General features: G+C 43.1%; 1 protein-coding gene across 1 annotated transcript in view; it reads right to left on the bottom strand.

Annotated features, from left to right (window-relative positions):
- Positions 1-13,632, bottom strand: part of stim2b (stromal interaction molecule 2b) — a 214,068-nt gene extending 200,436 nt beyond the window's left edge. Inside the window, exon 1 of the mRNA XM_084313677.1 lies at positions 12,504-13,632. Coding sequence (XP_084169803.1) covers positions 12,504-12,636 — 133 coding nt within the window. The 5' untranslated portion in view covers positions 12,637-13,632. The remainder of the gene's footprint in view (positions 1-12,503) is intronic.
- Positions 13,633-24,921: the final 11,289 nt, after the last annotated feature.

The following is a 24,921-nucleotide window of genomic DNA, read 5'->3' as shown; positions in this document are numbered from 1 at the left end:
TAAATGAAGCACTTTTTGCAGGAGATGTTGCAGATGTGGCACATAAATGAACCACTTTTTTTGAAAAGTATACTACTTTTGCAATGTAGTTAAATAAAAGTTGTGAAAATGTGGTTGCGTGTTGTGTCAAGTGTACATATATTCATAGCACGTGGAGGCGCCGTGGCAGTCCGGCCCCTGGCCCCTTGGGTTTCTGACAATGTGGCCCCCTGAACAATTTAGTTGAATAGCCCTGCCATAGAGGTTGTCACTTGCCATATAGAAATTGCCTATCCTATGCCTGAGCATCCTCTGCCGGGAATTTTAGATTGAAATAATCCAGAAATGGCTGCCAAACTTGGAAGAATTTCTGGGTAGAGCCCCTGGTGGAGTATTTAAGTCTCTCAAGTTTTAGGTGTGCCATCACATCTTCGACCCAGCGTCGATGTGATGGAGGGATGGCTGACTTCCAATTAAGCAAAATAAGGCGTCTAGCCAACAAAGAGGAGAAGGACTTCTGTTGGTGCGGATGTTATAGTCCTACCTGAGATGTAGGTAACATGCTTAGCGCTCTGCATGTGTGACTCGACTGCTTTTACTCCCATCGTAAAATCCTTTTTGCAGAGTTTGCAGCGGGCCTCGTAAATGTCTTTCACTGGGACCAACCACGGTGCAAACAGAGGGTTGTCGAGCCAGTTCTCATTAAATTTGCACTCTCATGATATTAAATTAACAAGTGCAAATAAATACAAATTAATGAAACCAAACTAAACATCAGCGGTATCGCTACGGCTTGATAACGTGTTACCTATACTCCGGTGCTCTGAAATAGTTCCCGACAAACATTAAGGACCATCTTTATTGGTTCCGCTCCATTGCGTGAAAGAAAAAGTCCGACTTTATCTCCCATTAACCGTTTTCCCCCAGATTTCACAATGAAACATAAGATGACATGGCATTTTATCTTTCCTGTCTATGGCATTTTTTAAGACCTCCGAAAGTCGGATGTAAGACATTTTAAGTCAAATGAAGGCCTTAATAGTTGATAAACAAATTTAAAACGTTTTAAGGTCCCGCGGACACCCTGAGTAGGTACTGGAGATGAGGTATATCTCGGTATGGCGAGGAGCGAGACGCTCAGCCAGTACTCATATAACTAGGTTATAGTCATAACCTTTCGTTATCTACTTGGAATGCTGTTATCTACGAGTATTTTCTGTATGTAACTCGACACGTTCTATCAAGTTGTACCCATTGCAGTGGAGTCCACATTCTTTCTTGACATGTTGTTCTGACTTGAAATTAATTTGAACCCCTCTATATACTTACTATACACCTGCATATAACCCATAGCTCTGTATGATAGCATGTACAAATGCTGTATATACCATATGTTTATTCTCACCGCATATCGGAAGTTCCGAACATGTCTGTACTTACCTGCACATAGTCCTTTTACATATCTGTAGATACTATACATATCCTACTCTTACTAGTTACGCTGCTGGCCAGTATGACTACTACTATACCGGCTTTACACCTGTATCACTATACATATTACTCTGTACACTACATACATCTGATTAGCACTACACTCAGTAGTACTCATTTGTATATTTTATACCCAGTTTAATCACCTGTACATTGTACAGTTTACTGCTACATTGGCACTCTGGTTGGATGCCAAACCTCTTTTTGTTGTGCTGTACTTGTGCTGTATGATGACAATAAATTAGAATCTAATGTAAATGACTGAACTTCGAGGAAACCAAAATGTTGTTTTCCCTGGAAAAAAAGGAGCAAAAATAGTTTGAGGTTGTGCGGCGAAGCCGGTACGGTTTAACAATATCGACGTGTTGCAAATGGTGATAATGGGTACTGTGTGTCACCACCTTCTAGGAAAGCAAACTCCTGTTTTTCTTCCTTGTCCTTGGAACAAAGAGCAAGATGAGCTTTAAGTTGTACATCTGGTATGGGAGAAGTCAAATGAGCGCCTTTCAAATCTTTTATTTAGGTATACTTGTGAAGACACTGAGGTTTCCCTCATTCACAGTGACGACGAGTTACGACTAGGGATGGGTACCGAATTCGGTACTTTTGAGGTACCGAACCGAAACACGTCGGTACTACCGAGTATCGAATCAAGTGAGGAAAAAAAAATAAAAAAAAATAAAAAAAAAAATTTCATGTCAACGTTCACACGCACAATATATGCTTACCTAGGATTTGACTTGATTCAACAACAAAGCAGTCGGAGCAATGACAAGCCGAAAACTGTTGAAATTGTAGTTATTTGAAGTTTGGATTTTTTTTTTTACGACTGAGGTAGGTAAATTAAATTTCTTTCTAAAGTACCGAAAAAAGGTACCGTTGGGTACCGCTATCGATTCACAGGTACCGGTTCAAATGTGAAAGGTACCCATCCCTAGTTACGGCCAAGGAAGAAAAACAGGAGTTTGCTTTCCTAGAAGGTGGTGACACACAGTACCCATTTATCACCATTTGCAACACGTCGATATTGTTAAACCGTACCGGCTTCGCCGCACAACCTCAAACTATTCTTGCTCCTTTGTTTCCAGGGAAAACAACATTTTGGTTTCCTCGAAGTTCAGTCATTTACAAGTCAACATGAGAGCTATTTATGGGGTCAAATGTGACAGACTGGCCCCTTAAGCACTCATATCCAACAAATGGGCTGCTTATGTAATCTGCCTCCTTCTCTGTGACCCTCCCAGACCCTCCGGCCTGTTCTTCTGAAGACGCAATTCAAGAGAAGCCTGAAGACGATTACGGCGCCAAATTGTAGACCGCAGCCACTCCTCCACCTCCCGGTCACACTGCCTGACCTCTTGGTGGTTTTGGACCCCCAACTTTACCCCCCCCCAAGTTACAGTGGTGTCTGTAATACTCATCAGTGGGAAAGGAAGTCCCTTCATTATTGAGTTTTGCAGCTAGAAGCTCTGGGTAACAAACTTTCACCAGGGTTTCTGCAGGTTTCAACAGGTTCAAATTAAGATTTTTTAAGAGCTTTTTAATACCACTTGGAGCTAAATGTAATACAAATTTCACGACCATACTAGAAAAAAATAACTAAAACACATAGCAACACTGAACTGGCGGCTGCACTTGCGCATCAATTAAAATGATTGTATATTCCATACAAGCTCTCACCAGATGCACCGAGCTTACGGTAGCCCCACAAAAAACCACTTGAATACAAAAACACTTCATATATTCAATATTATTTAATCTCCCGACAGCCGGGCTGCCCCACCAATAATTGAATACCTGTGCAAATTAAATTACTTGAATACCTTTTAAGGCCTTCAAAATGTTGAATTGTTAATCTAATTATTTAAGACTTTGTAATACCCAACAGATAGCCCTTTCACGTACAGGCCTATGCAATCACACGCTCGCTGAAGCCGGGAATCGCTAGGTATACAGCAGCACATGTGTGCGAATATGCAAATACATCCCATTGTTGGCACAGAGAGCCGGCCCGCCTGAAGGGCACACAGTCTAATGTGATGTAACCTCGCTCTCACAAACATCGCTCTTCATAATCCTACTGGAAATATACACACATGGGCGAGTGCTTCCCCGACACACACACACACACACACACTCTTCACCACCAAGGCCCAATGAAAGGACAGGTGACCTTTGCAGGGGGGCCCGTTGGGAAATGGGTTATTCGGTTATGTCCATTGACGCTGTATTAACTCAGCGGCTCACTATACAAGCACTACATTACGCCTTCCACTGGGAGGGGAACCCGCCCCGGTCCGTCTTCGCTCCGTTGGAGGCCGATGTCGCGGAGAAGGCCATGCATGCCTTCGTCTTATTAATCAATTCATAAGCCCCCCCCCCCCCCCCCATATTTTAAGGAGCTGTTTAGCACTTGTAAACAGCCAGTCGTAAACGCATAACAGCTGTCCGTGATAATGATTTACTACATTCTCCGGTAGTCTTAACAGGCAGGAATTGATTCTGTTCGGCGTGTGTGTAGAGATGATGTTGACTTTGGTTCCAGGAGTCTCACCTGAATGTCTCCTTCCTGGTGTTTTGGCTGGTGAAAGGCGTGGCTGCGGTGAAACCGGCACCTATCCAGAAAGATGTATTGATAGGATACAGGAGGAAGTGCTGTTCGCCCTCAGCTAAATACACAACAGATGTGTTTTAAAAAAGAGACGCAACAGGCGCCCTCGTGGCGCACAGCATAGTGCCTCGCACACCTACGCGGCCGTCCCGGGTTCGCCTCCCGCTCCCGGTGACATTTGTTGCATGTCTTTTCCGCCTCTTCTCCCGTTCATCCTCTCCTCCTCTGTCGGTCATGTCTGACCATGAAAAGCAATAAATGCTAAAAAAAAAAATCTTAAAAAAAGAAAAAAAGAGACGCAACTTGGTTTACTATTAGGGATGTCTGGAATCTAGGGATGTCTTTTTTTCCCAGACCAAGTACAAGTGCTTACATTTGGGTACTTGCCGATACGGAGTACCAATATGAGTACTTAATAGTACCATTTTAGAGTTCTAACGATGACGTTGAAAACGTCTTTTATTTTCATACGATGTTCCTCACTTTCCGACTGTGACAAATGATAATACAATGTAACGCTGTTGCTTTAAGTTAAAATGATATCGCTGTCCACAACGTCCAATCCCCACTAGGGATGGGAATCGAAAACCAGTTCCCGTTGGGAGCCGGTTCCTAATTGTGCGATTCCTGGAATTGCATGCCTCCGTGACTATCGATTCCTCTTATCGCTGCCAGGTGTTTCCTACAGTTGCGCATAACGTTAGTGTTAGCATGCAGCCATAGAGCAGACTATTTGATTCCTTAAGGGCTCGAAATTGCCTCTGTTTTGGTCATATGCTCCCGAAATGCTCACGCTGTTTGACTGCTTCTATGTGCAGTGAAAACTACTCCAATGTTTTAGAACCTAGTCATTGATTTAATTCATGGTAACCTAAGATTAGCCACGGAGCTAACGCTAGCTAACGTTAGCTAACCAAGCTGATACAGACAGACCAATCACGCAACAGAGAGAGATAACAGCTGACTGGGCTCAGGTAGGGTGGGGGCGAGTGGGGACTCCGGGGAGCCTATTGCTTATTAACAGCGAAGGAGTGCGCCGAATGCTTCCGCGTTTTCCCTGATTGGCTGCGACACGCCCCGCGGCAGGCGCGGCAACCGCAGAGCAGAGTTGGTTAAGGTTAGAAAGGTTAAGTTTAGGCGCTGTTAAGGAGCTGGTTAAGGTTAGCGTTTGTCTTAGAGAATGGCAATAGACAGCCTATTTCCGCACTGCCGCTCTCTCGCGCTGCCGCGGTCACATGGTCACATTCTTGCACTCCTCCGCTGTTAAAAAGCAACACGCCTCCGGGGAGGGAACCGTCTGTGTGTGTGCGTGTGTGTGTGCGCTCGCTGGTTATTCCTGAGTCAGGAATAACGACCTGTTCAATGCAACTACAGTTCAATAGATTACATTTGTTTAAGATATTGAACTGTAGTTGCATTCAACAGGTCGTTATTCAATAGATTAAATTAGTTTAAGAATAAAAAAAATTCAAAAATTAAATAAATAAATTAGTTTAAGAGAATCTCAAATACATTATTTTATTTAAGTGTATAGTTAATTTTTTATTAAATTTTTTACAGTTTTTGTATTTTTCTGACATGGGGGCTCAACAATAAATGACAATCAGAAATGTCAAGTTGCATGTTGTTATTCTAACCAGCTTAGTTCCGTTGCATTTTCAATTTATTTATTTAAATAAAAAATGTATCAGGGATCAATAAGGGAATCGAATCGATAAAATCGTATCAATTCCCATCCCTAATCCCCACCCACCAGCTTTCCCACCCCTAACACTGCCAATTGTGTTAGTATGAACGAGAGTCAGTTATTGTTAATGCGGCATTATATACAAATATATATATATTTTTGTATTATATAAAAAAAATTATAAAGTAATGAAATTAACTTTTTTCAATTTTTAAGTAGCATTATTTACATTTAGTCATTTAGCTGATGCTTTTATCCAAAGCAACTTACAAGTCAGCAGGAGGGGTAAATCTCTGGCAGTGGTATTGTTCGTCAAACAGTGTCGATCTCGAGTGTTACACTCTGAGTGCATAGTAGTATAGACATTAGCATTAGCAAGATAGCAGTGGTGGAAAGTAACTAAGTATTTGTACTCAAGTACTGTCCTTAAGTACATTTTCGAGCTACTTGTACTTTATGTGAGTATTTTCATTTTAGCACTTTGATTGCCTAAGGCTAAATTCAGGTTGCCAGCTCTATTTGTCTATGTAGAAGTTCCCCTTCTTTGCAGGGCTATAACTTTTTAAATTCTATTGCTAAATTGCCATTATTAGGGCCCATTCAATGTCCTATATATATTGTTCAGGGTGTAGCAACGTTAAACTTTTTCATTCACATATTCATACTAAAATATGATCTAAAGTATAAGTATGTTTTCATCTCTTTCTGCAGCTTTCTCCAGAACGTGATTTATAGCCCCAAATGCATTATATTGATGATCAAATACAGTTTGATAGCAATCGGCGCGATATAAAAAAATCCAACTGGACGTACTTCTGGAAGTTACTACACATCATCTGATGTTGACCGGATGGGCGGGGGATCGTTTATAATTCCGTGGGCAGCGTTATACCATTCATCTAATGTGGGTAAAATGTTCATCATAGCAGTTAGTATCGTACACATTGAAAAATAACGCTGAATCTTACCGTATCTTCCTCACGCCGTTGGGCGATGAGCGTGGAACAGACATTTTCCTATTATGGGATATAGAAATATCCGGTCCATTTCCAGGTTGTATAATAATATATACGTCCAAATCATGTTGTTTTTTCGAGTTATTTCCACCGATCGATGTTCACTGTGTGAAGACTGAGTCTCTCTAACACTGGCGAGTGCCCGGACCCCATATGGAGTGAGTCCTACCGGGTTAAAGGTAACATCCGTTTTTTCGATCTGGCGATCGGCCACCAGATGGCGGTCTTGAACCGCTAGAGGATTGAGAGGAGATCACACTTGTGTCTAAGGCCCCCGGAAAGGAAATATGATTCCGATCACAGATTTTTGAAATATTGATATCAAAGACGAGTTACGGCGTCTTCGGCAACTTGAGCATGGCGGGGAAGGACGCCTAAAAGCGTCTTCCGGCAGTTAAAGTGTTAGGGAACTTTATACTTTTATTCCACTACATTTATCTGAATCAGTTACTAGTTACTTTGAAGAAAAGGATTTTGCCTAGAAAACACAATATACAAAATAAGAAATGTATGAAGATGATATACTTTCACATTTGAAGCCTGTCAACTTCAAGAGGACGTCATCAGTAGGGATGGGTATCGTTAGGATTTTATCGATACTACTACTCTTATCGATACTGCTTAACGGTTCGGTACTTTATCGATACTCTTATCGGTTCTTTTTGAAAAAAGACAATTAATTAAGAACAGAATCGACATTGCTTTATTATTTATACAACTTTATAAATAAGAATTATAAATAAATATAATTTATGCAGGGAGGGGTATATTTGCAGTTGAGAGCATTGGTCATCTCCCTACAGTAAAGATTAGAAATGATTGAATTATTGTAAATTTGTGTGGAGTGGTGGGAATAGCTGCTTCAATAATAACTTATATTATAACAACAACAACAACAACAACAACAACAACAACAACAACAACAACAACAACAACAAACAAGTTAGACAACTATGTATACAAAAAAAACGATATACACTGAATGATTAGTTGTTACCTAAAGCCCTTGGACTCCACTGTAGAGAAGGGGTGCAGGCCTTTGACAACAAACTTTGTCACAGCCCTGTGACACTCATTCACCCTATCCTCTGTCATCCTTCCTCTAGCTGCTAGGGTGAAAGGACTTTGGGTGGTGGAGGTAGAGGGAGGATGTGTGGTGGCCCTGGGCTCACTGGCCTGGGACACATTGGTGGCTGACGCCTCAGCTTGACTATCTATAAAACGTTTTTAGATTGTAGTATTTGTAGCTAAACAATTATTTTGTTTATTAGCCTATTTGTAATAATTCGTTGTTAGCCTAGGAAACTCCGTATCTTGGCTTACCGGCTGCAGTGGACGTGGATGCAGATGGACCACTGCGCGCAAGGCAGTCGAATACGTCGCATTTCTGCACGCTAATATCATGTTTTGCCAACAAATGTTTTGATAGGTTGCTCGTATTGCCACCCTTACTGGCAAATGTTTTGTTGCACTTGTGGCAACGTGCATTGACCCTTGTAAAGTATATCCATACTTTAGAACGCTTCGCTCTATCCGCCATGATCACGACTCAGTGCATGCAGAGCTGCTGTCTGTGTGCAGCGCGCTATAGCACGGGGCGTCGGGTTAAGGAGTACCCGTATGTAGTACCCGTATGTCTATGTGTAGCACTAGCGAGCGACTCGCGAGGAGTGTGTGTAATAATTGACTCGCTGGCTGCGGCTCGCTTCTCGTGCAGAGACAGAGAGAGGATCGTTCGCAACTTTTAAATAATAATAATAATAATAATAATAATAATAATTTCTCTAGAGTATCGATAGCAGTACCGAGGACGTCGGAGCTTATAAATACTCTGGTATTTTCTAATATAGTACCGGTTCCCGTTCAAAACCGGGGTCCGGGGGGCATCCCTAGTCATCAGCGAAGCATAACTGGACCACATACCACTACACAACCTGTAGAGGCAGGGAACAAGATAAGTACCCGCCAACCGCCAATGGCGGGCAGATTTTAAGGTTTGGCGACTAACAATGAGAGGTCTGCCCGCCACCTGGCGTGTAGTTCATATCGATACTCTTATTTTGAAAATCCTGTGCGGGTCTCATTTCCGCCCCAAGCGCAGCTCCAGCTATAATATCTATGGCTCCGTCAGCTAGCAACGTTCGGTTCATATGATACTCTTATTTTTTTTAAACCTGTGGCAACTCCGCAAGTCATATCCGCCCAGTCCGTGCTTCTGCTTGCATTAAAGCAGAGCAGGGCTACACAGCAGTGCGCCTATTTTGCGAGCCGAAATAAGTCTGGTGTTTTTTTTTCTCACAGCGGGTCAAATGCATCGTCGCCATTCCTTTATGCCCACATCGCCCTGAAATGAACGTTACGTTAGCGTAAGCTAACAAGCTAATCCTGATCAGAGGCAGAGCCATGAGAACAGCAGACAGTGTGGACTGGGGAAAGGGAAATGGGGGGGGGGGGGGGCACTCTCCCTTTCTCTGTGTGTGTGCGTTTGGAAAGACGATGAAGTCACTAGTCAGGACTCAGGACAGGAGTATATTAGAGTAAACTGAGGATGGACAGATAATGTTGATATTCAAATATAAAAAAGTTTCGAGAGGAGTGGAAGTTTGAAGACAGACTAGACTACAATATGATGCGGGGGTGGTGAGTAGCATATGAGAGTATTATATAGTAATAATAACACATGGCGATATACTAAAAAGCTAAGTAAAAGCTGGTAAGTCAAAAAGTAAATTTTGTTCCCTGTGGTCAATGGATACTAGGCCTGCCGCGATAAGCAATAAATCGATTAATTGCCGCGATAATTAAAATGAATGCAATGATTTTGACGGGCGCGATTAATTGCTATTTGCGCGTTTGTTTTAATGAGGCGGAACCAGTGCCCCTTGTCAGTCACTGTCCGTGTTGGGAGGCGGGCCGCTGGCTTTACTACAGAGCACAGCACAGGAGCTCCGTGGGGCTAACGTTACCCCTCATTGTGTCTATTCTACTAGCATTAACGTTACTCATACAAACAATCAATAGCGAGTTATATTGATCACGCTATGTACGATAGCCATGCTAAAACGCTAGCACAACATTAGCACCTAACCTAACAACAAGCCTTAACAAGTCAGCGATCTTTTTGCGAGACTAAACTCTCCGCTCGGTGGCAAATTGTGTTGATGTCGGTTTTGTTTAATCAATAAATGAGGCAGAATACACAGTGACTGTATCCTTTGTTTATTGCACTTGTGCCTGCTGCAAACATAATGATTATGAAATCCTATGAGAGACATTAAAGATGGCGGCTTTCTGTTTTCGTTCAGACTCCCTCAGACTCTCCAACGAGTGACGCGTCTCTATTCTGACCAATCAGTGGTCTGCAGTGTTTCACGTGACTTTTCTGGTACCACTTCTACTCGCTTGGAACCACGACAGAGCAGGGACTAAAAAAGTACCCAAAAAGTACCTGATAATCACAACAATACTTCCGGTCCGGTCGGTGGGCTTCAAAATAAAAGTCTAAAACACCGGAAAAGACGGAGCGGTGGGCTTCAAAATAAAAGTTTTGGGAAATAAATTTCTCCAAAAAAAAAATTCTCTAACCGGTCGCAATAATATCGCTTATCGCGATATTTTCGGGGGCAATTAATCGCCCAGCAAAATGTGTTATCGTGGCAGGCCTAATGGATACACAAACGTCATGTAGAATGTGTACTTTAGATACTTAAGTACATTCAATAGCAAATACTTCTCTACTTTTACTTAAGTAGAATTTGAATGGAGGACTTTTACCAGCACTCATTTATCTGAGTATTTCTACTTTTATAAAAGGAACTGTGTACTTCTTTCACCACTGCAAGATAGGTAGGAGTATAAGTATAGTAGTAAGATACATAATAGTAAAAGACAGTAAGAAGGTTTCAGATATTGTTTGAAGGTGTGGTTTTAGTCTACGAGGACCAAGAATAGCCTGCTTTATGAAAGACTCACAATGAGCAGTAATAACAGCTTAGACAGGCGCTTATTTGACATGACATATCACCCTCACAGGTAGGTAACCTGAGGTGGGCGACCCGGGACTGTTTGCTCTAGATAAAGAGGCTGAGACTGCTGAGTAATAGCTATCGTGCAAAGGCAACTTCTGAATCTGATACAAGGGCGGCACTGGCTTTACACATCAAATACTTCCTCCATTCATCAACTCTCAAACAGGCTTGAGCGATTCCGACTCAGTTTGAAGAATCCAATAAAAAAAATTGGAGCTCTGTCAAACAGAGAAAGCAATCGTTTACTAGTAGACCCTACCCAAGAGCCTCCCAATAGTAACTTGTTTTTCAACCTGGATGTGGTGGTAAAGAGACAGCTTACTTTGCGATAAAACCTGGCATGTGGCGTTTATGGTGGTCAAAAATGCACAAGTGAATGACCAATATACACACAACCTGGTTCCTGTTATTTATAATCACATAATGCCTCAGGTATTACCTCCACCTGTCCTATCGGTCTATGGGTTTTAGCCCACTAGGCACTTGGCGATAAAGCAGTTCAACGGTGTGAATGAGGTGTGTGTGCAGTGTTTATTGGATTAGTGCAGTTTGAAGATGGATCGAATTGAAATGGCATCACATACACCACTGCCCACCATCATGCTAATATAAACGGGTTTGTTTCACCTCTGCTTATCAGATCCGTGACCTTACAGAGACAACCCTCCACACTTAACCCTTTCACTGCCACATGACATGAAAGGGTTAACCGGCTGTTGTGTGGCAGTGAAAGGGTTAACCTTATGTGTATTGTCACAGTGAAAGGGTTAACCGGTTGGTAGTGCGGCAGTGAAAGGGTTAAGCAGGTGGGTTGCCAACAAGGACCCATTTGGCTTATTATGGAGACACTTCTGTGAATTATATCGACAACACCTTCTCAATGATGACAGATCCGGAGCACTTTTTTTATAAAAAAAATTAACATATGGTCCAATGCCTGATGTCTTTAACCTTGGTATCTACACTACCTTACCGTACCGTGCACATGTGGCTATTAAATCAACATTCAGTACCGCCTGAGAAAACAGTTGCAACTGACCTGCACATCCCCTTATAAATGGTAAATGGTGCATTTATATAGCAGCTTTTATCCAAAAGCGCTTTAGAATGTTGTTCCTCACATTCATACACTCACATTCACACTCTGACAGCAGAGGCAAGTGGCAACCATGCAAGGTGCCAACCTGCACATCTGGAGCAATTAGAGGTTAAGTAAGTGTCTTGCTCAAGGACACTTTGACACGCTGCCCGGGAATCGAACCGGAAACCTCTGGATTACCAGACGACTGCTCTACCTCCTGAAACACTGTCTCCCTTAAATCAACAGTCAGTACCGCCTGAGAAAACAGTTGCAACTGGCCCACACATCCCCTTATAATGGTGGGCTGCGACGTGTAAAAGGTTCGAGTTACCCATCATTGGTACACAAATACAGTAAATACACCAGTCACTCTTGCCCTCTACAAGGATGCATCGTGCATTCCAGTCATGCCGGCAATGCACAAGGGGGGGGAAAAAGTGACTGTCGACGGAAAGGCACGACTCGTCAGCTATTAGTTTCCCAGGCAGAAGGAGCACTGTGCTGGCCTGGGCATTCCTCACAGCATTATTATCTGAGGCAGCGAGAGAAGTAAACATGCGTTAAATAATCAGCGACAGTGTGTCGCGATATGAATAGTGCTTTTGCTTACCTGTCGTGGCGACATCTGCGGCATCAGATGAACGGTTCGGTAGATCATTCGAGTAAGTGCTTTCCAAGCCCAGTACCGCATAGATGACGAGTCCACGTAGCAATAGAATCACTACCTTGTGGACGTAACTCATGGTGAAGGAATAATAATTCTTATCCCTGGGAAATGGGGGATTACAGCGACAACAAAAAAGGCAATCCCAGTTAATGGAAATGTCAGGATATTTTCTGCACGCAAAACAATGCGCATTCACCAAAATTGCCTTTTGGGCAGAAGTCACCGAATGTGTCGAGTCACAAGAAAAGACAACAGTTGAGGAGGGGGAAATAACTTTAAAATCCAGCCTTACTGGGAGACTATCCGTGAGATATATATCTACCGGCTGACACGTAAAATGCGAACAGGCATTGTTAATCAAACGGATACTTTGATAAATATACAGGGGAACAGGAGTCAAAGTAGTGATGGCAAATCTACTCAATAATTGTCCTGGTCAAACTGCTGGAAACTGAAATAGTTCCAGTAGGTAGAGGCTATTCCAGTGAGGTGACCCCCGTCCATGGCACCGGTATCAGATTGATCACAGAATCAAAAAAGGTAGGCTAGTAGTATCCTACAACAACAAAAACGATGGTCTTCAATCAATTAAGTTGACTTCCCTGGTAGGAAAAGTGCACATGAAGGAATCCCCCCATTGCCCGTAGAAAAACACAGCAAACCTCTAGCTTGCTATCGTGGAAATCCGCTGGGCTTTATTATCCTCCGCAATAGCAGCATTCAATCCTTATGTAGGCCTATGAGTTAGGACAACATTAAATCCTTACGTAGGCCTATGAGTCGCGACAGTATTGTCTCTGTACTTCCACGTACAGTATGCAAACATCGGCGTTAGCCTCAGCATATTGAATGCGTAGTGTCTCCGGAGGGTCCGCCTCTCTTCAAACCCAAAGTGGGGAGAGAGAAATCTCACTGCGTTAAAAAAAATTGTAGTTTCCTTCGTTGTTTCCCCCCCCCAATCTCTCTTCGATTTCGCGGTCCAAAACAAACAACAGCGGTCGTCGCCGACCGACGTCGTTCGCCTCTTCTACTTCCTAAAAAAAGAAAGTTGAAATTCGTTGGGTTCCCGTTGTTGGCTCGGCGGCGTCATGCTGCATCTGTGTGTGTGGAGAGAGAGATACCCTGTGTGTGTGGAGAGAGAGAGAGAGAGAGAGAGATACCCTGTGTGTGTGGAGAGAGAGAGAGAGAGAGAGAGAGAGAGAGAGAGAGAGAGAGAGAGAGAGAGAGAGAGAGAGACCCTGTGTGCTGTGTGTGTGGAGAGAGAGAGGGACCCTGTCGCCTCCTCGTATCAACCGCGCGCCGGCTGATGCAGGACAGCAGTGTGGAGGCTCGAGCTCGAGAAGTGTGGAGGCTCGAGGGCGGAAGTAAATATGCAAATCACTTGACATCAGGGAACCGAACACATTAATGTCGTGATAGGTATTTGTGGACTCCAGGACTGTTTCTCGTTCTCCGTGTGTTCCTGATAAACAGATAGATAAATACCATCGATTGAATCCACCTTTGTCTCTTGAATCTCTGTCCAGCTGGCTCATACATATTAATCCAACAAATTCAGTTTTTATAAATCAGTCGTCCCTCGTCGTGTGTGAAGCGCTACGCAGTGATACCGTAGCAGCCGATTTGTCGGCTCATGTCGCGAGGCTCATGCTGGTGGTTGCGAACTTGCGATACCGGCGAGTGTGTATCACATTCACACACAGACAGTCCCTGCCGTTCCACGTCGCAGGCTGTGTGTGGTGTTTCTTTTTTTCCCCTTTGTTTTTTACTGACGTGACGACTCGAGGGGGGGGGGCCTGGATGTGGGATCGTGAACTGCATCCAAAGGAGAGGAATTCTCCTTAGAAACTTCGGGGTGTTTTCCCCGTCACCGTGACGCGGATGCTCGCCCGGTCCATTGTTCTCTACTTCCTTCTTGTAACGGTGCTCCCCCCATCATCACGACACTCACCGGCCTTCGACGTTTTCCTCCTCGCTGAGCGTCGTTATTGGCCAGACCGTCCCAACATGGCAGAGTGTGATTGGTTGCCTCAGACACCGCTTTGGTCCGTTTTAAAGATGCTAAGCGCGCGGAAGAGTACCAGTCTGTGCAATAGTATGCAGCTGCAGAACCACATCTCCAGCAGGCTGGGGTCCCGCAGGCTGAGCTCCCGCAGGCTGAGGTCCCGGACGCTTCCATTGGCTGATTTGGGTCACGTGACCTTCCCACCCAATGGCTGAATTGGAGTGTTGCACTGCGGGCATTGGCTGATTTGGGTCACGTTGCACTGCGGGATTGATTGATTGATTGATTGATTGATTGATTGAAAACTTTATTAACAGATTGCAGAATGCAGTACAGCTCAATACACACAATTGTTAAGGGGATGCAGACCATGCAGTACTGTTACATTTGTGACATACAGTAAATATATACAAGGGGGAGGGAACTGTACATTTATGATGAATTGAAAATGGGGGACCCTGATGTAAACAAGACGGAAGTCTTTCTCTGGTCTGCATCCCCTTAACAATTGTGTGTATTGAGCTGTACTGCAAGAATGGGTACAAGTCACAGGCTCTTAGCCCATTCGGTAAATCCGATCACGCCGCCATCTTTCTTTTGCCAAAGTACAAACAAAGTCTCAAGCGAACGCCGGTGGTCTCGCGGGAGGTTAAGCGTTGGACCGTGACGTCAGAGGAGTCACTCCAAGCTGCACTTGAATGCACAGACTGGAGTGTATTCCGTGATAACACAGCCAATATTAACGAATACACTGAAACGGTGCTTGACTATGTCTGTACTCTGGTAGAAGAAACAATCCCCTCCACCACAATTAAAATCTACCCAAATCAAAAGCCCTGGGTAGACAAATCCGTCCGTGAGGCTCTGAAAGTGCGCACATCAGCATACAACACCGGGCTGGTGACAGGCAACATGGAAGAACACAAGATGGCAATATACAACGTCAGGAGAGCAGTAATAGAGGCAAAACGGCGTTACAGGGATAAAGTTGAACTTCAGTTTGAACAGGCTGACTCTAGAGGCATGTGGCAGGGCCTCAGAACAATGACAGATTACAAAGGCACCTCCCTCAAACTGAACAGTGACATCTCCTTAGCAAATTATCTCAATTCCTTCTATGCGAGGTTTGAGGCTGTGAATAAAAACACCAGCCTACAAACCACGGCAATGGGGGGGGGGGGTCTGCTGATGGAGACTCAGTGTTCAGGGTAACAGAGCATGAGGTGAGACGGATCTTTAAAAAAGTGAATATCAGGAAGGCAGCAGGACCGGACGGCATCCCCGGCCGCGTCCTAAAAGTCTGTGCCGACCAACTGGCCCCGGTATTCACTGACATCTTCAACCTTCAACCGCTCAAGTGGCTGCTAGTGTGTGAGCGTGCACAGCGTGCGTGTCGTGTGGGTGCTCATGTGTGCTTATGTGTGGATAGTTCAGTGTTCTGTGGTACTCAATGTTCATGCTATACTATAGCATGAACATTAGACTCAACTATAGAGAGTGTGCTGACCTACGGTGTGTCTGTGTGGTTCTCCAGCTGCACAAAGGCAGAGCAAGAGGCTCTACAGAGGGTGGTGAAGGCGGCAGGCAGGATCGTCGGGACTCCTCTACCAAACATCACCTCCGTCTTCACCTCCCGCTGCCTCCACTGCTCCAAGTGTATCATCAAGCAAGTTGAAAGCATTAAGCTCCTTGGAGTGACACTGGATAGTACTCTATTTTGGTCAAACCACATCACTAACATTGTCTCAAAGATGGGAAGAGCTGTAGGCATTGTTAGAAAATGTGCTTCTTTTGTTGATCGTCCTCTTCTACGTCAGATTATTCAGAGTCTAGTCCTGTGTCATGTTGATTATTGTTCTGTGATCTGGTCATCTGCCACCAAAGGTGAGATCAGGAGACTACAGGTAGTCCAGAACAGGGCAGCACGGTTGGCTTTGGGTTGCTCACTAAGGTCCAATGTCATGCATGCATGCTGGTCTCTCCTGACTCACAGTTGAAAAAAGGTTATCGTCTAACTCATTTGTATTGTGTAAATCAGTCATTAACAGCAAGACTCCATATTTTGTGTTTGAGCAACTTGTTTACAGAAGATCTATACAAGACCATAATACAAGAGGGGCCAGAAATGGTCAGTTTGTACTCCCTCGTCCTAGAACCAATGCTTTAAAGCGGTCTTTTATTTATAGGTGCATAACACTCTGGAACAACCTACCTAGTTATCTCTACACTTTTAGTAAATCGATTTTTAAAAAGAAACTAAAAACTCAATTACAGCTGTTGCCTTAATGTGTATTGCATTTGTGTATGGGTTTTTGCCTATTAGCCTACAAGTTCTCATTTTGTATCTTTAAAAATTGATATTTATTGTATGTTTTGTTAATTGTTTAGTTTTTTATTTCTATCTATAGCATCTGTGAAAGTATCTTATTTGCTACTAAATCCTTGTTTTTAACTTTTGTATTGATCTATGCATTAACTGTTTTATGTATTGTGTTGTGTGGATCAATCAATCAATCAATCAATCAATCCCGCAGTGCAACGTGACCCAAATCAGCCAATGCCCGCAGTGCAACACTCCAATTCAGCCATTGGGTGGGACGGTCACATGACCCAAATCAGCCAATGGAAGCGTCCGGGACCTCACCCTGCGGGAGCTCAGCCTGCGGGACCCCAGCCTGCTGGAGATGTGGTTCTGCAGCTGGAAGCATCTCAGTCTGTGTGCCGGCTATGATGACACATCAACAAGCAATGCCACGTGACGCATTCCTTTCATCTATGCCAATGCACACTACAGATGGTGATCCATTGACCTGAGTCTTACTTTACCACATAGCTTCTCTTGTATTGTAGTGTAGTAATGTATTGAGATGTCGAACGGCTGAAAATTGAATATTTATATTTTTATGAAGCCCCAATGATGCTCAACTCTGACATAGTTGAACAGCGCCCTTCGCGTGTAGCTTAATCCCAGCGGAAGAGTACCAGAACGCTTCCGCATTCTTCGCCGCACGCCAGTATGGTAATGCGCATTTCCTTTTCCTTCGCCCAGGTGCTGAAATGGAAATGCATGTAGTACATTGCAACACAACGCAGCATTTCCGCGTACATTGCAACGTAACACAACGCAAGCTGTCAACTGTAGCCTACTTTACATATTATCCAAACGAGGACCACATAATGTTATTTCCCTGTACATTGTAACATTAACACAACGCAGCTGTCAACTGTACTTTACATATTATGGAATACATGTATATTATCGCGACGCGATTCACTCGCTGTCGCCGCTGTCAACTGTACTTTACATATTATCCAAACGAGGACCACATAATGTTATTTCCCTGTACATTGTAACGTTAACACAACGCAGCTGTCAACTGTACTTTACATATTATGGAATACATGTATATTATCGCGATGCGTCGTCACAGACTAAACAGTGTTCTGGATTTTCCTACAATGGATTATTGATTGTAAATTGAACCCTTGCACTGAAGAACCATTATGAATCTGTTCGAAAATGTTTTGGATCTAAATCACTTGGAGTTTGAAAGTGATATCAGAAGAAACTACTCAACCTCGGCTGTCTTTAACTATGAGTGAACACAACACTCTAACTTACCATGTTTAGATAATGAAGTACTCAACCTCTACTGTATTTAACTATGAGTGAACACAACACTCTAACTTACCATGTTTAGATAATAAAGCACTCAACCTCTACTTGTCTACTGTCTGACTGAACACAACACTCTAACTTACCATCTTTAGATAATGAAGTACTCAACCTCTACTGTATTTAACTATGAGTGAACACAGCACTCTAACTTACCATGTTTAGATAATGAAGTACTCAACCTCTACTGTATTTAACTATGAGTGAACACAACACTCTAACTTACCATGTTTAGATAATAAAGCACTCAACCTCTACTTGTCTACTGTCTGACTGAACACAACACTCTAACTTACCATCTTTAGATAATGAAGTACTCAACCTCTACTGTATTTAACTATGAGTGAACACAGCACTCTAACTTACCATGTTTAGATAATGAAGTACTCAACCTCTACTGTATTTAACTATGAGTGAACACAGCACTCTAACTTACCATGTTTAGATAATAAAGTATAACCTCTACTGTCTTTAACTATGAAGGAATTACAACCTTTATTTAATGGTTAATATTTTGTACCTCGGCGCGGCTGAATAACAGTAGCAGTGATCGCCTGCTGCGTCCATCGTGTGTATGTGATTAATATGAACCAATTATGAACCAAAGCGTGATTAATATGAACCAAAGCGTGTTAATATGTGTCGAACCAAGCGGGGATCTCATGCGCATGCGCGCGCGAGCACCTCGCGAGCACCTGGGCGAAGGAAAAGGAAATGCGCATTACCGTACTGGCGTGCGGCGAAGAATGCGAAAGCGTTTTGGTACTCTTCCGCTGGGATTAAGCTACACGCGCCCCCTTCACCCCACCCCCTCTGAATTGAATTGAATTGAATTGAATCTCTCCAGAATATTGGGTAGTTGCATCCCCACATGTATGTTGAAGCAGGAAGGCAGCAGGACCGGACGGCATCCCCGGCCGCGTCCTAAAAGTCTGTGCCGACCAACTGGCCCCGGTATTCACTGACATCTTCAACCTGTCCTTGGAACAGGCCGTCATCCCCACCTGTCTGAAGAAGTCCACCATCATCCCTGTACCCAAAAAATCTACGCCCGCTTGCCTCAACGACTACCGCCCTGTAGCCCTCACCTCCATAGCCATGAAGTGCTTTGAGAAGCTAGTGAAGGGCTACATCTGTTCCTCCCTCCCCATCAACCTGGACCCTCTGCAATTTGCATATCGCCCCAACAGGTCCACGGAGGACGCCATAGCCCATGTGCTGCACACAGCAGCATCACATCTGGACAAGAGGAAGGGGAACTATGTGAGAATGCTGTTCATCGACTACAGCTCAGCATTCAATACCATAGTCCCCTCCAAACTCATAGCCAAGCTCAGGGACCTGGGCTTGAACTATGACCTGTGCCAGTGGGTCCTGGACTTCCTGACGGGCAGACCCCAGGTGGTAAGAGCCGGCAACTGCACCTCCTCATCCATCACGCTCAACATAGGGGCCCCCCAGGGCTGTGTTCTGAGCCCCCTCCTCTACTCCCTGTACACACATGACTGCGTAGCACAGCGGAACAACAACACCATCATCAAATTTGCTGATGACACAGTAGTGGTGGGCCTGATCTCTGCCAACGACGAAAGGGCCTACCTGGAAGAGGTAGAGAACCTGTCACAGTGGTGTCAGGAGAACTGCCTCTCCCTGAACGTCAGCAAAACAAAAGAGATGATTGTGGACTTCAGGAGGTCGGGGGTCAAGGACTACAGCCCCCTCAGCATCGACGGGGCACCAGTTGAGAGAGTGAACAGTTTCAAGTACCTCGGAGCCCACATATCCGAGGACTTGACATGGACCACACACATTGACAGTGTTGTGAAGAAGGCACGACAACGCCTCTACTTCCTCAGGCGCCTAAGGAAGTTCCAAGTCAGTCAGAAGATCCTTAGGAACTTCTACTCATGTACAATAGAGAGCATCCTGACCGGCAACATCACCTCCTGGTTTGGGAATAGCACTGCACAAGACCGTAGCAGACTACAAAGAGTGACACGTTCAGCCGAACGCACAATTAGAGGGGGGCTTCCCACCCTCCAGAACATTTACAACAAGCGGTGCAAGGGGAAGGCTAAGAGAATTATTAAGGACTCGAGCCACCCGAACAACTGCCTCTTTGAACTGCTGCCGTCAGGCAAGCGATACCGGAGTCTTATGGCGAGCACAGAAAGACTCAGAAGGAGCTTCTATCCCCAGGCCATCAGGCTGCTAAACGAACAATAATCGCTAAACGAACAATAATCACTATGCAACAACCATCAAATGCACACAGCACACACACCCACACGCACACACACACTCACTCAAACAAACAACACACTGCAGCACCCACTCTCCACACTTTAGATCACACAAACACACTTACACTTTATATTTATTGATAAAGGATTTGCACTACAACTCGTACACCTACTGTGAATTGTACCTAAACTGCACCTCGTCCATTTATGCCTTGCACTATATAGTATTGTATATTAGTACACTGCACAGTATTGTATATTGTATGGTAACTACGTCTACGAACATTGTACATATGTCTAAACTGAACACTGTGACCTCTTTTTTTTTTTTTTTCTTCTAATTTTTACTATGTTTTTATTTCATACTTATCTTGTCATGCACAGTCTCTGGAGCGCAACAGTAAGAAGCATTTTGTACAAAAGTATTCTGTACTTCTGTATGACAACTATTAAAGAAACTTGAAGATGTGTACAAAATCAATGAGGGGTATATCCTTGAATAATTAGTTCTACAGATGAAGAATGCACTATTTGGAGTTTTCTTAATCAATAAAAAATGTTAAAAACAAACAACAAAACAGCCACAAAATTCACATTCAGATTTACTGGTCACGTCAGTGTCTTGGCTCCTTGTAGCATTGGCGTCAATAATGCAGGACGACAACAAAACAATGGAAATAACTACTAAAATAGCAGCATGAACAACAATAAAATATCCCTAGTTTACAATACAATAACCACAGTGTGGATGTAGCAAGTTCATAGTGGCAGTAGGAGCAATTATAGACTATAACATAACAATGACAGCATTGGTGTAGTGTGCAAATCAGCTGCTGAAAAGAAAACAATCAAAATAGCACTAATATACAATCCAACAATCAGTCTGGATGTACCTGTATCACTTTACAGTATATATCGTAATATTAATACTACAACTCTGTACATTCATCTGATTAGCACTATTACTCAGTAGTACTAATTTATTTTTGTGAACAAATTTTTTTATTATTTTTTTGACATGACATAAAACTAGACACACAAGCATTACAGTAAATATCCACAATAAATCACAGGATTATACATTCCAATATTTGAATCAATATAAATGTAGTTTACGAGATATATACATAATACTTGCAATACAATACAATACATACATATGCTCTTACTCGCTCTTCTTCCGCCCCCCCCCCCCCAGGACCCCCCTTGGATAATCCATCCATTATTTAGCTTCTAACCAAGGATTACAATTCATATGCTAACCTTTATTCTCTCCACCACTTCTAACCAGATTGCAATGCTGGCTTCATTGACACCTACAATTCTTGCTGTAGATATCTCTAGATAAATCACATCGAGATAAGTAAGAGCCCATAGTAGTACTAATTTATATATTTTATACCCAGTTTAATCTCCTGTACAACGTATGTTATTGTTGCACTTTACTGTTACATTTGCACTCTGGTTGGATGCCAAACTCCTTTTAGTTTCTACTGTACTTGTGCTGTATGATGACAATACATTTTAATCTAATCTTATGTAGTGTGTGCAGATTAGCAGCAGAACAACAATAAAGTAGCACTGCGCTATTTACATTTAGTCATTTAGCTGACGCTTTTATCCAAAGCGACTTACAAGTTCTGTACGACAAGTCCTCAGGAAGGGCACAACTCAAATCAGCTGAGTAACAACGTTCATCAAAGTGTTGAGTGCTACAGTGTAGGTTAGTTTATTAGGACAAGTGCATGACACACAGTAAGGTTAGTTAGGGTTACTATCATATAGTAATCACAGCATGGGTGTGGTGTGTGCGAGGTGGCAGCAGAAACACAATAAAATAGCACACTCATTTGTAATACGATAACCACAGTATTGTGACTCACAGATGGGCAGCCGGCCGTTAGGTTATTTGTTTATGAGCCTTACTCTCTGGGGGGGGGGGGGGGGGGGGGCTGTTCCAGAGCCTGCTGGTCCGGGACTTGAGACTTGTTGAGTACCGTTTACCAGATGGTAGTCCTGGTATCAAGAGCTCAGTCAATTAACTACTAGAGCAGTGGTTCTCAAACTTGTCCATGTCAAATTGATATATAATAGTGGTGTTTATCTGCCAGTCATCGTGCCAATAAATCGCATGTAAACAAAACCATTGTTATAACAATACATGGCAGCAGAACATTTTATTTGGATTTGGAATTTAAAATTAAAAAGTTTATACATTGGGGCGGTCAGGTGGCGTAACGGAGATTGCGTTCGTCACCAAACCCCGGAGCGGCTAGATTCGCCTGTTCGAATCCAGCTCACAGCTCCGGGGTTGTCACCAGCTTGGCTGGCCGTTCATACTAATACAATTGGCAGTATTAGAGGGTGGGAGAAGCTGGCGGGGTGGGTCCGGGTCGTTGTAAACAGCAACTCCTACAGTTCGGTCGGGGCGCCTGCTAAGCGCGGATAGGACTTGAGTGGGATAGTGTGATCCTTCCACACGCTACGCCCTCTCAATGAGAATCCGCGCTGCCAGGTGAAAAGAAGCGGTTGATTGGCTGGACGTGTGTCGGAGGAAGCACGTGATAGCCTCCACTCTCCCAGACCGACTGTGGGGGGTAAGTGCGCAGCGACCAGGAAGGGGGATTGGTAATTGGCATAACGACTAACATTGGGATGGGAGAAAATCGGAGGAAAATGGAGGGGGAAAAAAAGATAAAAAAAAAAATAAAAAAAAGTTTATACATTTCTAGATTTTTCCTTTTCATCTTTATCCAGGCCATTCTGTAAAATATAGATAGACAGACAGACAGACAGACAGACAGACAGACAGACAGACAGACAGAGGTTAAAATGAAAATCTAAGAATTCATCAGAGCAATGGCATGTGGGATGAAAAACTTCTTAAGCATGTTTTTTTGGGGCTAGGGGAACTCTATAGTGCCTTCCAAATGGACTCTTGTCAAAGCTCACTGCAAAGCCTGGGGAGGCTGCAACCTCGAAGGCCTAATGGTTGCTTCCAGTTCTCAGCTGAGACCTCAGAATAGTCCAGCGTGCTACACCTGAGGAGCGACACACTCCTGATGCAGATAAAACTTGAGTGGATAGGGCTAAACTGTGAACAGCCTGTATAGAGAGGCCAGTGCAAATGGGCCAGGACAACTGTGGGCTGCTCAAATGTCTGTATTTGATTTAAAGAATAATATCATTAAGCAGCGGTAGAAGAAATACCCAGATGAAATAGTACACTGGTAAAAGTGAAAGTCCTCCATTCAATGTTTTACTTAAATAAAAGTTGATAAGCATTTTATATTGAATGTGCTTAAGTATCTAAAGTAAAAGTATGCATGATGTTTGTGTATTACAGTGCTCAAACCACTGACCTCTAAAGGTTATGTAAAAGTGGTATGTGGTCCAGTTATGCTGCTCTGATTAAAGGTTATGTTAAAGTGGTATGTGGTCCAGTTATGCTGCTCTGATTAAAGGTTGTTTTAAAGTGGTATGATGTCCAGTTAAGCTGCTCTGATTAAAGGTTATATTAAAGTGGTATGTGGTCCAGTTATGCTGCTCTGATTAAAGGTTATGTTAAGGTGGTATGTGGTCCAGTTATGCTGCTCTGATTAAAGGTTATGTTAAGGTGGTATGTTGTCCAGTTATGCTGCTCTGATTACGTCCTCTTGAAGTTGGCAGGCTTAAAATTTGAAAGTATATAATTTGTCAAATTGTGCCATGTTTTCTATGCAAAATATTTGTCTTCAAAGTAACTAGGCTTACTGGCTTCAGATGAATGTAGTGGAGTAAAAAGTAAAAATTTTCCATTGAAATGTAGTGGAGTAAAAGTACAAAGTTCCATAAAATGAAAATACTCAAGTTAAAGTACCTCGCAATTGTGCTTAAGCACTTGAGTAGAAATACCTAGTTACTTTCCAACTGCTTTAAGAACTGCTTGTGGATACACGGCATACAAATAGATTCTTGGAAGGTTTGTTTTGCTTTTCACTGGCAGGTTTGCATTGAGAATTTAACCTGGTTTTAGAATTGAACAGAGCTAATCATCTCAAATTCATGCACGTAATTCAGCACAACCAGATTAGTCTTATATCGTGTTATTACACATAGATAGAATAGAAATACTTTTATTATCCAGAGGGAAATTTGACACTGCAAATCGCTCGACATTAAACATTTAGATTTTAGACAGAACAGGTCACGAATAAGAATAACAAAACCAATCAAATTGCCTAAGAATAGGAATAGAATAAAAATATAAGAATAGAATAAAATAGACAGTAAAAATATACTGAAGTCTACAGTAGGTGAAATATTGCACAGTGCCGTTTCAAAAGTAAGAGTCCAGGAAGATGGTAGTTGTCACTCTGTGCTCAGTGATGCAGTGAGGCACAGTGATGCATTCTATAGTCTGTATAGCAACAAGCAGCACGCTACCGAACGCTATCC

The sequence above is a fragment of the Notolepis coatsorum genome (genome assembly GCF_963971535.1).
Source record: "Notolepis coatsorum genome assembly, chromosome: 4".
Taxonomy (NCBI): Eukaryota; Metazoa; Chordata; class Actinopteri; order Aulopiformes; family Paralepididae; genus Notolepis; species Notolepis coatsorum.
The sequence above is the reverse complement of the archived record's forward strand: the minus strand, read 5'-3'. Positions and strand labels throughout refer to the sequence as shown.